The sequence below is a fragment of the Peromyscus californicus genome, unplaced genomic scaffold (assembly GCF_007827085.1).
Source record: "Peromyscus californicus insignis strain IS unplaced genomic scaffold, ASM782708v3 Scaffold_11__1_contigs__length_118956290, whole genome shotgun sequence".
Taxonomy (NCBI): Eukaryota; Metazoa; Chordata; class Mammalia; order Rodentia; family Cricetidae; genus Peromyscus; species Peromyscus californicus.
The window spans coordinates 104,352,653-104,370,343 of NW_026294402.1; the positions used below are offsets into that span (position 1 = coordinate 104,352,653).

Genomic DNA, 17,691 nt, shown 5'->3' on the forward strand with positions numbered 1-17,691 from the left:
AGCTGTAATGTTGCATGTTTGATGCTTTGATCATTATAAAATATGTGATTTTAAAATATTAAGTATATAACCCCCAAAATATTCTTTCTGTCTTTTTTGAGACTGAAATGCTGGTAGGTGGACCAGGAGGTCAACAACAACTTTTTGAAATGAAAATAATTTAACCAGTAGGTTTTTAAAATGTAAGCTGTTGCATGAAGAAGTTTGTGGCAACATTTCCTCATCATTTATGGTTCACGCCCACTGTGGTACCCTTGTGCATGCTTGTAGAAAACTACTATCCTACAGTGATTGATTGCTCTACATGCTATCACTTTCAGGTTGTTTTTTTTTTTTTTTAAATGAAAATATCCAAGCATAGACCTCCAAATAAATGTTACAGTGATGTTCAGTGATCTTCCTGCTATAGTCTCTTTGCTTAGATGGTTAATGGAGATACAGTAACATCCCTGCTTTACAGGTGAGATTGATGCTGTTTACATGAAGGTCTGTCTCAGTGTTGAGATTTGGTAGAAGAACTCAGTTCCTGATTCGACCTGTCCTGTCCTTGCCATTCTTTGTATACAGCAATAAGTGTGTTGCATTTCTCATCCTAAACAGTCAACAGTCTTCTGCGTTTTTGATAAAGAACATGATTTGTGATTTACAATTAAAAATTGTGTTTGGCAAATAGAGAAATGTAATTTATGTCAGAACTGAGTTGCCTGTTGAGTTTTAATTGCTAGTTGAAAAAGAGTAGTATTCTTTTTTCAAGTGGAACTTGAAAAGTACATACACAGTATCATTTTTTCTTGAAATTGTTCTTTTAGAAGTTTTCTGATAGTTCAGTTTTCACAATACCCTCAAATTCAATGTAAATATTAGATGATCCATGAGTAGCTTTAGGAATAAGCATCCCTTAGTATCTGCAGAAGATTGATTCTATGGGCCACTGCTAAAAATGAAATCCTCAGATGCTCATCTCTTGTAAAATGACATAGTATTTGCGTATATTGTACGTCTTCCAGTATTCCATGAGCTACCTTTGTCATCACTGTGTTAACATACCTGAAAGAAGAAATTCAAGGGAGCCGAGGTTGATTGTGGCTCACTTCTTGAAAGGATATGTTATCCCATGGCAGGGAAACTTGGTCATATGAGGAAGCCATGGATCTTCCCAAAGCATGGCACAGTAAAACCTGTAAGTTCTGCTTCCCAGGATCCTCTTCCACCATTTAGGCCCCATTTTGTAAAAGTTATCCAACCCTCACAAGCAGCACCACTAGGTGGGGACCAACAATTCAAATAACCTGAGCTTTAAGCCAATCAAACATACTGTAATATCTGGACTATTTATACCACCAATAGCAATATAAATGCTTGTAAATAATGGCTACAACCGTATTATTGCTTGGAGAGTAATGAAGGGAAATGTCTGTATATGTATAGTAGAGGCACAGATACGTTCACATGATGCTGTGGGTGGAACCGTGTTACTTTTCATGAGAGGCTTGCATTCTATGACTGACTTATGTCCCATCCCCAATCCATTTATTTAATTGTTTCTTAAAGATTTATTATTTACTATGTATACAGTGTCTACCTGTTTGCTTGCATGTCAGAAGAGGGCACCAGATGTCATACATGGCTATGAGCCACCATGTGGTTGATAGGAATTGAACTCAGGACCTCTGGAAGAGCAGCCAGTGCTCCTAACCTGAGTCATCTCTCCAGCCCCTTTTTATTTTTACACTTGTTTATTTTGTGTTTGTTTGCTTGCTACAGTGTGAGAGTAGAGATCAGGACAACTTGCTGGAATTCTTTTCTCCTGCCTCTGTATGTATTCTGGTGAAAGAAGGCATATTTGGGGGCTGAGCCAGCTCTTTAGCCAATCCACCTACCTCCCTTACATAATTTCACCATATGACATGGATATAGATGAAGAAAACAGAAGGACTAGCCAGCTTTGTTTTTAGATCATTGATTTGTTTTGTCACATGTAACTAATACTTGACATGTTGCCTCTTTAGAAAGCCTTCTTTGGAACTCATATGTCATCACACACACCACACAGACTCAGACACACACATCAGTAGCAAAAATCTGGATGCACAGTTGATTCACATAGAGTTTGCTAGGCCTGATCATTTTTTCTTGGACTCTACAGTCCTAAAAATATTTTAAAATTATTGAATATCTCTATATATACTTACTTAATGAGATCTGACAATCTTTGACAAGTACTTTAGTTCATCACAGTTTCTGAGGGCTAGAAGAAGACAATCTGATGTTTAGGAGTCTGAATAGCTATTATAAATTCCAACTCTTGGCTGACTTCATTGTGTGGCCATTCTAACTACTCTAATTTTTGTTAACCACTTCCCAAAGAAATCTTTTATTTTGTGCCTTTTTATTGTCATAATGTTATAAAAAGGAAGTAATAAAATTTGTACTTTGATTAAGAGAATAGAAACTACAGTATGTATTTTGGGTAAGAAATGCAAAGACTTTTAAATGTGTTATTTCCTGTTACATATAAAGGAAATTGTCCAGTCAAACTAATTTTAGCAAGAAGTCTTCAGTTTTTCAATTTATTAGTAGTTTTCCTTTGAAATTTGAATAATGCATAGCTCAAATTTTAATTCTTTTTCAAAAAACAATTTCAATCTACTTACCTCTTTTTTTTCAGTATTCATGTGATTGAACGGCGTGCTCTTCCTGAATTTTTTAATGGAAAAAACAAATCCAAGACTCCAGAAATGTGAGCCCAGTATTTTATAGTACTTTTTATGTTCATAGCATGGATTTGTTGCTCTAGTTTTATGTATCTGAGTGTTTTGTCTGCATGTGTATTTATGTGTACCACCTATGTGCAGTAACTGTGATGGCCAGAAGGGGGCCCTGGTTCTCCTGAAGCTGGAGTTTAAGAAAGTTATGAACCAAAGCTGCAAGTGCTTTTAGCAGCTGAGCCTTCTCCCCGCCCGTCCTCATTCTAAAAATACAATTCTCACTCAAATAGTATATACCACTCAGAAATTATTCTTATCTTATTTTTGCACCATTTTAACCTAAAGGAACTTGTAGTTTTTCTTCTTCCTAAACTTCAGATTATATGTATATCAGTTCTAGCACTTAAATATTGAATCTAGTAAATGGTGTTTAGTTGAGGTTTGTCATAATAGTTTTTAATTGTTTCTATGAGTGTTAGGATTTGCATGCGTTTACGTGTAATGGTCTGGTAGAGAATAGAATCTTTATCCCCATGATAAGTTATTACTAATTATAAACATGTTATATAGGATCGTTCAGCTGCATTTGAATTGAATTAAATTTCCTAAAGCATTTGCTTTTGCACTAGAATTAGAAAAAACCTGAAGGAGGTTGCTCGTCAGGAAGTATATTTGTCTTTTTCTTTTGACCCATTGTCATGTATTTTCTGGAAATTTGTTTTTTTGTTGTTTGTTTGCTCCCCCCACCCCTTTCTTTTTGTTTGTTCGAGATAGGGTCTTACTGTGTAGACCAGGCTGGCCTAGAACTCAACAGTTATTTGCCTTCCTTTGCTTCCTCAGTGCTGGGATCAAAGGTATACCTGGCCTGCTTCTTGAATTTCTTACCTTTGAAATTAATCTACAGCTATCTTTTCTTGGAACATCACTCTATTTCCATTGCATGTGTGTACTGCCGAAGTAAGATTGTCTTGTGGTCACCTGTTTTAGGGAGAACTGACTTAAATTGTTTTCCATGTAAAATACATGGACCAACATAGACATCTTAACAATAAATGTATTCTGGTTGTATTTTTCTCTATTAATTTGAGATTCAGTGCTTTGACGGCAGAGATAACACTAACCTTCTAATTGACGTTACCAAGATTCAGATTGGGCTTTAAAAAAACATTGTTTTTTCCATGTTTTTAAGTATTTGGGGCTTCATCACTTTGAAATTAGACTTTTCTATGTTAGCCTTTTTATCTTGTAAGTTCAGTCATTTTTGTCTATCCATGGTTAATCAGTAGCCTTTTTATCTTGTAAATTCAGTCATTTTTGTCTATCCATGGTTAATCAGTAGCCTTTTTGAACCATCTGCCTTTTTGCTGTTATGTAGCTGCCCTCTTGTGTTCTGAGACTTTTCATTTTGTTTGTATGCAAAACTTGGTTAGAGCATGTAAGAACCTGTGGTAGCCTATACCTTTAATCCCATCAGAGACAGGCGGACTCTGAGTTTGAGGCCAGCCCGGTCTACAGAGTGAGTTTTAGGACAGCTAGGGCTACACAGAGAAACCCTGTGTTGAAACAAAACAAAACTTGTTGGTAGATTTCGCAATCTAAGCTTAACATTCGTGATTTTTAAAAAGCATTTGTGGCAGAAATCCTGCAGTATATTGTGGAATTTTCTGTGACTTTGTTGTTGTTGTTTGTTTGTTTGTTTGTTTGTTTGTTTTTTGAGACAGGGTTTCTCTGTGTAGTCCTGGTTGTCCTAGATCTCGCTCTATAGACCAGGCTGGCCTCGAACTCACAGATACCTGCCTGCCTCTGCCTCCCAAGTGCTGTAATTAAAGGTGTGCACCACCACCGCCTGGCCTTCTGTGACATTTTGTCTCAAATTTTCATGGTTTTGGGTGCCCAGAATTTGATGTCTTTGGTGTTTGTCTGGCTAAGTCTCCCTGAATGGATTGCCCTGAGAAGGTAAATTGATGTGTCCAGAGCCATGTCCTCAGGTAGTGACAGAGATCAGCCGTTGAGGACATAGATCTGAGATGTGTTGAGTTCTGGTCTTCTCACTTTCCAGCCCTCAGTCCAAGGTAGCTCTTCAGGTGGTCTCTGCTTCAGTTTCCTTGTGTATGAATGGGATGACGGATGGACCTTACTTTATAGAGAGAGTCTGGGTGTTAGGTGAGCTACTTCACAGACAGTGTGCAGAACACTACTTAGCGACCACAGACTAGATGATGTCAGTGTTATCATTACTTCATGTGTTGGTATAATGTGCTACACATTGGTTTTGCTTCTTACTTACTAGAATTACTAATATTTTAGTGCAGTATCAGTGTTGTTGCTGTTGTTTAATATTGCTGTCTTTTTTTTTTTTTTTGGCCTATGATTGTCAAATTTTAAGTTTTGGTATTTGGAATATTCTATCTGAAAGATACAAGTTGACCTTTGGAATTTTGCCCCTGGTTTTTTTTTTTTTTAGATACTTGGCATATCGGAATTTTATGATTGACACATACCGTCTAAACCCCCAAGAATATTTAACCAGTACGGCTTGTCGGAGAAACCTGACTGGAGATGTATGTGCTGTGATGAGGTAAATATTTGGCTTAGATCTTGTACTGTAGGTAGTTAGAGCTACATTGCCGTTTTATGTCTAACCAATATTGTATTCAAGATTTTTGTTACTTCTATTCACTTGTATCATGCATGCCAATTTGAGCTTGAAGTCCAGAGGAGGGCATCAACTCTCTTGGAGCTGGAGCTATAGGCAGTTAGGAGCAGCCAGACATGGGTGCTTGGAAACAAATTCAGGTTTTCTGAAAGAGGTTGTCTACCTCTTGGCTTCATATCAGACTAGATTAACTAGATTCCTTCTTCATTGTACTCACAGGGATTCTGTATTTTTAATACTCATTTTATTTTATTTTTTTTTTTTTCGAAACAGGGTTTCTGTGTGTAGCTTTGGAGCCTATCCTTGAACTCACTCTGTAGCCCAGGCGGGCCTCCAACTCACAGAGATCCACCTGGCTCTGCCTCCCGAGTGCTGGGATTAAAGGCATGTGCCACCACTGCCCGGCTAATACTCATTTTAATAATCTGTTATTAGACTATCAGGCCACAAATCATGACACAGAGACATTTTAATTATGAATGCTCAGCTTTAGCTTAGGCTTGTTTCTAGCTAGATTTAAAAAAAAAAACTTAAATTAACCCATCTCCATTAATCTGTGTGCTACACTGAGGGTCGTTTACCTCTTTGTACTGTCTATCCTGCTTTCCTGCTTCCTCTGTGGCTGGCTGGCTTACCTCCAGGTGGCTGGCCAGCTCCCCTTTTCTCTCTGCCTGTCAGCCCCACCTATCTTTCCTCTGTCTAGCTATTGGCCATTCACCTTTTTAGACCAGTTGGGTCACTTAGGCAGACTAGGTAAAATAGCAACACATCTTTACGTAGTTAAACAGTTATTCTGCAACAACAACAAATGCAACTCATCTTTACATAGTTAAGCAAATAATTTATTCTATGACACTCTCTTGCATAGTGTACATCTTTTGTTTTATAGTCAGATCATAAAATGACCAGAGATTTGAGTGGGGAGTATATATACCGTCCCAGAACAAAATTAAAATTTGGATTTCCTTCTCTGAATTTGGGTAGAGAAAGAGTTTTTCATCATGTGCCTACATAAGCATTTGTTCTTTATTTTCTGTGAATAAAATTATTATTTGATTGCCATGGTGGTAAATGCCTTTAATCCCAGCACTTAGAAAACAGGCATGCACCAAGTGGCAGTGGCACACACCTTTAATCCCAGCACTTGGGAGGCAGAGGCAAACAGATCTCTGTGAGTTCGAGGCCAGCCTGATCTACAGAGCGAGTTCCAGGACAGGCTCCAATGCTATACAGAAAAACCCTGTCTCAAAAAACCGAAAAAAGAAAACAGGCATGTGGACGTTTGTGCATTCAAGGTCAACCTGGTCCTTATAGTGAGGTGCCAGGACTACATTGTAGTGGTACCTCAAAAATAGAAAACCAAACAAACACCTACAGTACAATTATTATTTGACATTTTACTCAGTTATGAGGTTGCATATTCACCCTCAAACAGCACCAAGATACTTGACTACAGGACAGGTTTTCTTTCTTTTTTTTTTTTTTTTTTTTTTTTTAACAAGTTGCATGATTATGGGTTCTTCGATGAGATTGACTGACTAGATTATAATGTACAGAACTTTTATCTTTCAGGGTTCATGCCTTCTTAGAGCAGTGGGGTCTTGTTAACTACCAAGTTGATCCAGAAAGTCGACCCATGGCAATGGGACCCCCTCCTACTCCTCATTTCAATGTATTAGCCGACACGCCCTCAGGGCTTGTACCTCTGCATCTTCGGTCACCTCAGGTAAGTTGGGTCTAACAGCTCTTGAGGTCTACCTTTCATTCTTGTCCTGTTTCAAAGCACCCATTCTGGTGATGTGAATAATTCTCTCAGTGCTGTTTCTTAGCTGATAGTTTATAGTTTTGGGATTACATATCGTTTGGTTTTCATTTCTCCAAATGTAAATGTTTAACTTTATAATAAATATTGTGCCACCAATTCTGAGATGTTATACTATGAAATTACAAAATACAGTTTTTTTTATCCTTTTGCTATCGATGTCACTAGTAAATAAGCAGATAATACAGAAACTTAATATTCAGTCTGTGTTTTAGAAATGTATGTTTTAAAACTTTTATTAATAATTTTACTAATGATTTCAGAAGTAGACATACAACGTTTTGAATAGACTAGTATACCAAACAAATTATTAATAGTTGGTCATTCACACTGTATTTCCTCTTCATTATGAAAGAATATATCATATTAGCAGAAAAATTTCCCCTCGTCTCTGACTTAAGGGCACACCAACAATACTTGTGTTTTCATGATGAGTTTATATTACCCGTTTACTGTGGGAGGTATTATTTCTGTTTTGTTGTTGTTGTTGTTGTTCTTTGTTTTTGTAGAAACTCGACCCAAAGTGTTTTCCTTCTGTTTGCTTTTTTTGTTTTGTTTTGTCCTCTTTTTTGAGACAGGATCTCACTATGTAGCTCTGACTGTTGTGGAACTCACAGAGATCCACCTGTTTCTGCCTCCTGAGTACTGGGATTAAAGGTGTATATCACCACACTCAGCTGGTTAAAAGAGATTTAAAAGCCAATGTTAAGTAATTTTTAAAGACTAGAGAATGTTTAAGAGCACAGGCTTATGACTCCAGTGATAAAAACAAAAGAAAAAAAAAAAACCCAACCGTTTCCATCCCTTTGAATTTGACCCGTTTAAAACAGTCATTTCGTCATGTATCTCCCTCATAGGTCCCTGCTGCTCAGCAGATGTTAAATTTTCCCGAGAAGAATAAGGAAAAACCGATTGATTTGCAGAACTTCGGTCTTCGAACTGACATTTACTCCAAGAAAACACTGGCAAAGGTAAAGATTGTTTCGTAAACCGACGTGGATCACCCACTCACATGTCTTGCTTTATAAGTCTCTGATAGGAGCCAGCAAGGTCTCTACTGAGGTCTGATGCATTTCAGTAGTCACTTATATGATTAGATAATATTTAAAAAGAACTAAGGATGGTATTTTTTGAGGATAATACTGTTTGAAAAGTATATTAGAATGTATAGTAAGAATGAGGCATTAACACTGAGCTTCTCTAATGATTCAGCGGATTATTCTGATTACAAAACAGGTTAATGAGCTTAAAGCCCTGTTTTCTTACTGAACCAGTAAGTAAAAAAAGCAACTGGATAATGGTGGAGAAAGGACAAAACAATAAGAGCTAAGTGTAGGAGACATGTTGTCAGCAGTTAAAAGAATTAATTCCTTATCAGTGGAAGAGAAAAAAAGTGGAGGAATAGGTAGGTGTCTTAGTTGGAGTTTCTTTCCATGACCACGGCAACTCTTTTCTTTTTTTTTTTTTTTAAAGATTTATTTATTTATTATGTATACAGCGAGTGTTCAGCCTGCAGGCCAGAAGAGGGCACCAGATCTCATTGTAGATGGTTGTAAGCTACCATGTGGTTGCTGGGAATTGAACTCAGGACTTCTGGAAGAACAGCCAGTGCTCTTAACCTCTGAGCCATCTCTCCAGCCCAACCACGGCAACTCTTACAAAGTAGAACATTTAATTGGGATGATTCAGTTACAGTTTCAGAGGTTCAGTCCATTGTCATCATGGTGGGGAGCTTGGTGGCGTGCAGGCAGATGTGCTGGAGCTAAGAATGCTACATCTTGCAGGCAACAGGAAGTCAACTGAGACACAGGGCGGTATCCTGTGCACAAGAAACCTCAAAGCCCACCCCATGGTGACACACTTCTTCTAACAAGACCATACCCACTGTAGTAGAGCCACACCTTCTCATGGGGCACTCCATACGAGATTATGGGGGCAAATTACATTTAAATTACCACAATTGCATTGATAAGTTGACTCTGTAATGGTTAACCCTATGCTAGAATAAGATAGACACATTCAGTGCTCTTACTGTTGTGCTGTCTCTGCAGCGCTGTTTATTTTTTTATGTGTGAGTGTTTGCCTACATGTTCATGTGTTACGTTTGTGTGGTTGCTGTGAAGGGTGTCATGTCAGATCAGGTCAAACTGGAGGTACAGGCACTTAAGAGCTGCCATGTGAGTGCTGGAATAATAACCCAGGTGTCTGGAAGAGTAGCTAGTGCTGTTAACCCCTGAGCCATCTCTCCAGCCCTTCAATTACAGTTCACCAAAGCATTTCTATAACACACGTAATTGAATAAAGTGTACTTGAAACTCCAGTCTATGAATCAGCACAGATTTATTTATTTTGCTGTGTGTGGGTGGCCCATGCCATTGAGCTTTTCACAATGACTAAAGACCATTTAAAATAAAAGTAGTAACAGTAAGTGTTTAGGTCCATTATGTGTGGATGTGAGTGACCACTTCCATATACAGCCCAAAGAACAGGAAGTAGAAATGAATACAAAAATAGTAATTGAAAGTAGACTGACAATTGTAAATTAATGTTATAAGTCCTAACATGGCTATTTAGAGTTAACTTGTAGGTAGTACATATATGTACAATAATAAAAACATAATCTTAACTTGTTTATGGTGCCTAATGCTTGCAGTCTCAGCACCGAGGAGGATAAAGGCAAATTTGATAAAAGGCTAGCTATAACATAGTGAGTTTGAAGTCCGATAGAACTCTAAAGCAAGAGAGTTTTTTAAAACAATAACAAACAAATCGTTCTCAAACATAGAGGGATACAATACAAGGAGCGTATTAAGAAGACGAGAAAATTACAAGAATGGCCCTAGAGACAACACCACACAGGATGTGTGCTCTCGGGCCGTTAGCCCCCATGCTGGAAATTGAAATTGCCTCACAAATGCTAGGTAAGGGCCCCACTATGGAGTCCCATCCACATAGGATGGTTTAGTTTTCATTTTTAAAAATTTAATGTATGTATGTCTTACATGTATGTCTGTGCACCATTTGCATGCAGTAACGCTCTGAGTCCAGAAGATGGCATCAGATCCTCTGGAACTAGAGATTTGCAGATGGTTGTATGCCACCATATGGGTGCTGATTATGGAACCTGGGTGCCTGGAAAAGCAGCCAGTGATCATAACTGTTGACCTATTTCTTTGGCCCTCCTCTTAAATGTTTTTATTTTCTTGCATATGGTTTTTTTTTTTAACATACTTTTTAAGTTATTTATTTATACTTGCATATAGTTTAGTAATCCACTGAAACAGCAAAAATTATCAAATTGGGCTAAGAATAATGACGGACAACAATATTTTCTCTTCCAGAAACTTGAGTCTAGAACATAGACACAAAAGTAAAACAAGGGAAGAAGATATACGTGCATACACCTCAGAACTGGAGGAGTATATTGATGTTAGCGTAAACAGACAGTCATGCAGTTATTTAGACACATCTCCTAGTATAAAAGGCTATAATTGAAAAGGCTTGATACTTTCAGATTCCACATCTATACATACGTACAACATGTACACACGTATATGTGCATATAGGCTATTTTTAAAGCATAAAAATATATAAACAGCTGGGCGGTGGTGGCGCACGCCTTTAATCCCAGCACTCGGGAAGCAGAGCCAGGCGGATCTCTGTGAGTTCGAGGCCAGCCTGGGCTACTAAGTGAGTTCCAGGAAAGGTGCAAAGCTACACAGAGAAACCTTGTCTCGAAAAACAAAACAATATATGTATGTATGTGTGTGTGTGTGTGTGTGTGTGTGTGTGTGTGTGTGTGTGTATATGTATATATATATATATATTAACAAAAATTGAAGGAATGAGAAATAGTATGGCCTTACATCTAAACCTGTGTCAGTAGGTAAAGGTATTCCTCAGAACAACACTCTAGATTAAGATTCCACTGGTTAACTTCTAGCAAACCCCAAAGAAATAATTAGTGTTCATTGTCTTCCAGAAATCAAAAACATGCAGGGAATGTGCCTAAAAATAAACATGTCCTTGGACATGAAAGCAAAAATTTAGAAACAGTCCTAAAATCTTAGGTAAAATTGACAAAATGAAAGTAACTTAAATGTTTATAATAATATAATTTTTGGTTTGTTCAAGCAGTGTAATAGTGTAAAAAATAAAAGAAACATTCCACTTATTTTCATACAAACTGCATGATCACGACAAAATGTATTCCCCAAACTTGTCATAATTGTTCAAGCTTGTTATTCCAGCATTCAGCAGGCAGATTACTTTTATTTTGAGACTATAAAATAAGATCCATTCTCAAAAACAAAACAGAAAACAGTGAGGCTGGAGAGATGGCTCAGTGGTGAAGATCACTTACTGCTTTTGTAGACGTCCTGAGTTTAGTTCCCAACACTTATTTCATAGTTAAAGCATCCATAACTGTAGTTCTAGGGGATCCAACATCCTATTCTGGCCTCTTTGTTCATCACATATGCATATGGTAAACGTGTGTGTTTGTGTGTGTGTGTATGTGTGTACAAAGGCAAAGCAAAGAGATGCATAAATCTAAAACAAACCAAAAAAATTAAGCAAATAAGATGTAGAGCCCATGAAACGTAATGTTAAAAGTATTGGATGCTTTTGTGCTTTGCTATCAGACTAATTAATTAAGACCCAAAGGAAGGATTCCTTTGCAGCGTTTGTTTGTTTGGGATAGGTTTCTTTCTATAGTCTTGTTTGTCCTGGAACTCACTCTGTAGATGAGGCTGGCCTTGAACTTACTGTGTATGAATGTTTCATGTGTGTGTATATTTTTTTCTGTGTACACTTTCTGTCTAGTGCCCAAGGTGTCCAGAAGAGGATGTGAGAGATCACAGGTGACTCTGGACCGCCTTCTGGTGCTGGGGACTGGACGAGCAGCCAGTCCTCCTATCGCTAAGCCTTCTTTCTCTTCAGCCCCTTTTTGCCATTTGTAGAAAAAATGTTGTTGGTTTTTCCATGTGTAGGAATGTTTTGTCTGCTTATGTATTATGTGTACAGGCTACACTTGTAAGCCTGGTGTCCTCAGAGGTCAGAAGTGGGCATTATATCTATATTGATCTATACTTAGAATCGGTTCTAATCCACTCTGTGGGTTCTGGAAACTGAACCTATTTTCTCTCCAAGAGCAGTGAGTGCCCTTAAGCACTGAGCTGTATGTCTTGCTCCCTTTCACAATTTTGTTTATATGAATAGAAGGAGCTTTTTATCTATCTGAAGTCCAGAGATTTGTGTAATATGTTTTATATCTTATACCTCAATAAATACAAAATAAACACACCATACAGAATTCTCCTGCAGCGTACATTTCCAAGCCCCTGATGAGGCTTCTGAAAGCTCCTTGTCCTTAAGAGAGGAAGCATGTATTGCTGTAAGCCGTGGGTATGGAGCAAATTCTGCCTGTCTACATCTAAGAAATGGGGAGATGGTTGTTGATGCCTGCCCATCAGTGTTGTCCATGTCCAAGTTGTATAATTGTCCCTGTATTTTCTTGGGTTTGGTTGCTTCTGAAGTCAGATAAGATGTTAATGATTTTGTTTCTCAATCTGATTGATACCTCTGGTTTTGGTTCATTAAGAAGTTCCTTTGACTTAAAATACTTCTCTAAGTGCAGTTTAGCAATGTATTGAGTTATAGTGTATCTTTTCTTTTCATCAAACTGGTAGGGCTAAGGATTTATCCCAGTGAGATAACACTTGCTTACCATGCCCACGGCTCTGGGTTCATTTCTATATACCACAAAACCAGAAAAAAACATAACTTTTAGGAATTCTGGATACTTAGATTAAAAACTGATTTTTGTGTTTAGTTTTGTTTTCTGTTCTGCAAATGATCAGATAATATAGTGTGACGTAAAGTGAACATTGCAGAGGCCTAGTAAAGCATAATTAAACTTTTACTATGTGCATGTAACTCAAATGCAGATAGAAGTCCTACCATTTATATTGAGAAGATTTATCAACACAAGGAAATTATAGACTGGAAATTTTTTCTATTCATACATTACAGACTTTCAAGATTAGAGAAATCAGAGTATTAAAATTTGAAGTATTACGCATATGTCTTTGGAGTACATATATTTATTATCAGCTATTCTGTGTAGCCAAGTAAATCTATGAGTGGAGCATGGCCTGCAAATCCAAGACTCTCTTGTCAGTAGCTCAGATGATTTAGAACCTGTAGGGCATCTGTGTCCTAATACCCCCTTTTTCTAGCTAGGAATTGTTGAGAAAGGGGTCATGTGACTTTACGAAATCACTTGGAGACTTTTCAGACACATACATGGGGGAGCATGTGGAATTGTTAGGGTTGGAATTAAGAATCTGAGCAAAGTGTTGAGAATGCTTATTGTTCTCTCGAAGGACCTTGATTGTTTCCTAGCTCCCACACACAGCTTACTACCCTCTGTAACTCCAGTTGCAGGGAACTTGCTGCCCTCTCTGGCTGCTGTGTGTACTGTATGCACATGGTGCACATACATGGGCACAAAACACTCAAACAACTAAATTTAATTAAATAATAATTAAAAATAATCTTAGTGTTTTAAATGCATGGTGTAACTTGTCTTAGAATCCTAGGAAAAGATCTTTATTAAATATTTACCTTCATTTTTTCCCATTGCATCCATTTATGTGTGTATGTGCATGCACACTCTGACTTGTGAGGCTGTCAGAGGACAAGTTTTGGAAGTCACTGTCCTCTTTCCACTCTGTGAGGTCTGCAGAGTCAAACTCAGGCTGTCGGGCCTAATGGTGACAGCCTTTACCCTCTCATTCTTCTGGCTGGTTCCCAGGTTCCTTTTTCTAGAGTTACATATGATTTATCTTATTCATGAATTTTCAAGTTGTGTATCTTCCAAAGTTGAAACAGCATGGAAGTTGTTCCTGAGACTAATGAAAACCAGAAGCTTTTGAAGCATGCCAGACCTTCTGTTGAAGTTGAAGTTTTTGAATGATTAGTTATTGGGGGACTCATCTTGGTGACTGGATAAAGCAGTTCTGTGAGCTTAAGGAAATCCTGCCTGAGCCCCATCCGTATTCACTTGTGATGAGTAAATCATTTCTGACTTTGTTTCTTTAGAGTAAAGCTGCTAGTGCTGGAAGGGAATGGACAGAACAGGAGACCCTTCTTCTCCTAGAGGTAAGCCGACCAGTGCCATAGCTCCTACAGCTGATGCATAAGCTTCTGCTTGCTCTGTTTTCTTCTTTCTTTCTAAAAGTTCAAAAATGGTTACTCTTTTGAGTTATTCTAGTCTCTCCTCTTGCTATCGGTGTTAAGCATGTGCCTTTTCAGTTCCACCGTTTACAATCATAACTCTTGACTCGCCGTAGCTGTCATGGATGCTATTTAAACAAGAGTGTGTGCTCAGTACTCAAAAGTTGAGTACAGCTTGTTTTTAGTGTTGTTTTGGGGTCTTTGTGCCATAAGGAGAAATTTAATTGTACTACAGCTGGAAAAGGCAGCAGCGTTTCTATCTGGAAGATTAGTGGATAGGGCCGGGCGGTGGTGGTGCACGCCTTTACTCCCAGCATTCGGGAGGCAGAGCCAGGTGGATCTCTGTGAGTTTGAGGCCAGCCTGGGCTACAGAGCAAAATCCAGGACAAGCACAAAAACTACACAGAGAAACCCTGTCTCAGGGAGAAAAAAAAAGATGAGTGGATAGGGCTGGAGAGATGGCTCAGCTGTTAAAGGTTGTATTCACAACCAAAATTGAAGCTTAGTGGATTTCACAGAGTGATGTAAGAAATCCTGAGCTACTGTTTACTATGAACATATTGAAGAAAACTGCTGTATCCTTAAACAATAGTACATTTTTTTTGCTGCAGGTGGGATCTGGGCTGTGTTTGTGTTGATTGATTTTTTTTTTTCTTTTAAACCTTAGAAAAAATAAGTCTCAGCAGCATTGTTTACCATTAACACTATCCATAAATGTAGTTTGTTTAGAGCAATCACTAGCTTAAAAGTTGGCTTTCAGGTATACACCCTCTAAGCCTAGCATTTGAAGATTGCAAGTCCTTTGCCTTCCGTGGGTAGATAGGACAGCTCAGTCTTAAAAACTTTCATAGAAAAAACAACATACATGCATACACAGAATGTGCCAGATATGGCGATCCACTCCTTAATCCCCAGCGTTCAAGAGGCTGGATCACTTAGGCTACATAGGATGCTTTTCCTCCCAAACCAGAGCATGTGTCTCTGTCCTTCTGTATTTGTACAGTGCCCTTTGTCTACATAGTGGGAAGTCTTATTCTTCCAGCTTTCAGAACTTTTAGAAACTTCATTTCTTTGATTTAGGCCATAGTCAAGACAATTTGGAATAGACAGGGTGGTGGCGGTACTCTTCATTAATTCCGGCACTAGGGAAAAAAGCAGGTAGCTCAGGGCTTTGTTTGTTTTCATGTGGGGCGGGGAGGGGAGGAGGGGGCACATAACACTACCTGGAGGCAGTTCTTTCTTTCCTCAATATGGGATCCACGGATTGAGATCAGGTGGTCAATGCTTTAAACAACTGAGCCAAATGACTGGCATTGTAACCAGTTAATGAGCTCTAGCTTAGAGAGGAGCCCTGTGTCTTAAACATCGGGTGGAGACCAATAGTGAAAGATAACCTTACAATGACCTCTTCTCTCCATGCACACGCATGGTCATGATGGTTCACACACTTGTGTGTACACACAGATCCTCAAGATGGGCGTCAGAATAGAAAACCAGCAAAATTGTGAATTGAGTTATATCCAAATGAAATTTAGATTTGTCCATAATAGATAAATCTAGTTGTTTCATTGGTGTTTGCTTCTGAAAATATTTCTGTTTTTGAGACTGCCCACTTACTGTTTTTGTTTGTTTTGAGACTGGGTCCTTGTTTACGTATCCCTGGCTGTCCTGGAACTCATTATGTAGACCAAGCTGGCCTCAACGTTAGAAGTTTGCCTGCCTCCGTGTCTGCCTCTGAACCCTGTGTGCTGGGATCCAAGGCGTTTGCCACCACTGCCTGGCTTAGAATGTTTTGATGATGTTTGGCCTTATGCTGACTATATTGATTAAATGTGAAATCATTGAAGGTAGGAGAGATCATTTGTTTTGAGTTGAACATTTTCTAGCCTCACCAAAAGTTCAGGAGAAGCTCTACCTAGGACACACCCAAGCTCCTGCTTTTAATCTCAGATGCCACCACCAAAAAATAAGCAGTGTGGGAAGTCATGGCCTAGAAAGAAGTAACTTCAGTGAGCCCCTAAGAAGTCTTCTCAGTTGTTTCAGTCCTTGTATTTATATTTCTTACTCGTTAACCTGTTGTTATTGAAGGTTTGTCAGGACTTTTACCAAAATTTATAATTTTTATGATTACTTGGTACTTTCAAAAATCTTACTTTAGTCTTAATTTTTCTTAAAAATATGACCTTTTGTAGATCTTAATTTTGTTATTTTGTGTTTATATGTATGTGTGTACATGATGTCTGAGTATATGTGGAAACCAGGATGACTTTGGAGTCAGTTCTCTCCTAGCATCATATATGCTGCTAAACCAAGTAACTTTTATCTGCTAAGCCATCTTGCTCTCCCCTGCTTGTAGTTTTTTATAATTTACGATTTAGCTTGGAAGAAATGATCATAGAATGGCATCTAATGAAGTCACTGTGTCTCTTCATTTATTTAAGTCATTGACTTACCTCACTTTGATTTTCTTTCAGTCATTGTTTATCTTTCACTTAATTTATTGAATTTTTATTTCACGTTAATGCTGTTGTAAATGTTTTTCCAATTTAAAATTGTTCACTGCTATTAAGGAAATACAAGTATTGTTTTTGTCTTCTGTTGCACTTTTAGCCGTCATTTGATATTTAGTGTTAATCCTCAACCACTACCCCATACTTTAAGTTTTTTTTTTTTTTTTTTTTTTTTTTTTTTTTTTTGGTTTTTCGAGACAGGGTTTCTCTGTGTAGCTTTGCGCCTTTCCTGGAACTCACTTGGTAGTCCAGGCTGGCCTCGAACTCACAGAGATCCGCCTGGCTCTGCCTCCCGAGTGCTGGGATTAAAGGCGTGCGCCACCACCGCCCGGCTTAAGTTTTTATTTAAACAATACTGATCCTGTTAAAGGATAGTATTATAATGTGCATATATTTTATTTATTTCTGTTACCTGGTTGCTAGCTTATTACAAAGAAAACTGCCAAATAACATTTTATTTTAATGTACACAAATAATCACTTATGTTATTATTTTGAAATAGGCTCTGTCTCAGTCTGGTAATCTTCAAAATTTCTGCCTCAATTTACTTAGCACTGAGATTTAAAGGCATGTGCTATCTCAACTAAATCTTTATCCAATTCCTTTTTTTGGGAGACAGGGTTTCTCAGAGTAGTCCTGGTTGTCCTGGAATTTACTCTTGTAGACCAGGGTGGCCCTGAACTCAGAGATCTGCCTGCCTCTGCCTCCTAAGTGCTGGGATTAAAGGCGTGTGCCACCACCACCCTTTACCCAGTT

The 17,691-nt window shown here is 38.2% G+C and overlaps 1 protein-coding gene across 4 annotated transcripts in view; it reads left to right on the forward strand.

Annotated features, from left to right (window-relative positions):
* The window catches only part of Smarcc1 (SWI/SNF related, matrix associated, actin dependent regulator of chromatin subfamily c member 1), a 146,032-nt gene that overhangs the window by 70,268 nt on the left and 58,073 nt on the right, over positions 1-17,691 (forward strand). For all 4 annotated transcript variants that reach the window (XM_052721783.1, XM_052721791.1, XM_052721769.1 and 1 more), the window contains exons 15-19: positions 2,669-2,740; positions 5,173-5,286; positions 6,937-7,090; positions 8,044-8,157; positions 14,291-14,350. In XM_052721783.1, the coding sequence (XP_052577743.1) occupies positions 2,669-2,740; positions 5,173-5,286; positions 6,937-7,090; positions 8,044-8,157; positions 14,291-14,350 (514 nt within the window). The remainder of the gene's footprint in view (positions 1-2,668; positions 2,741-5,172; positions 5,287-6,936; positions 7,091-8,043; positions 8,158-14,290; positions 14,351-17,691) is intronic.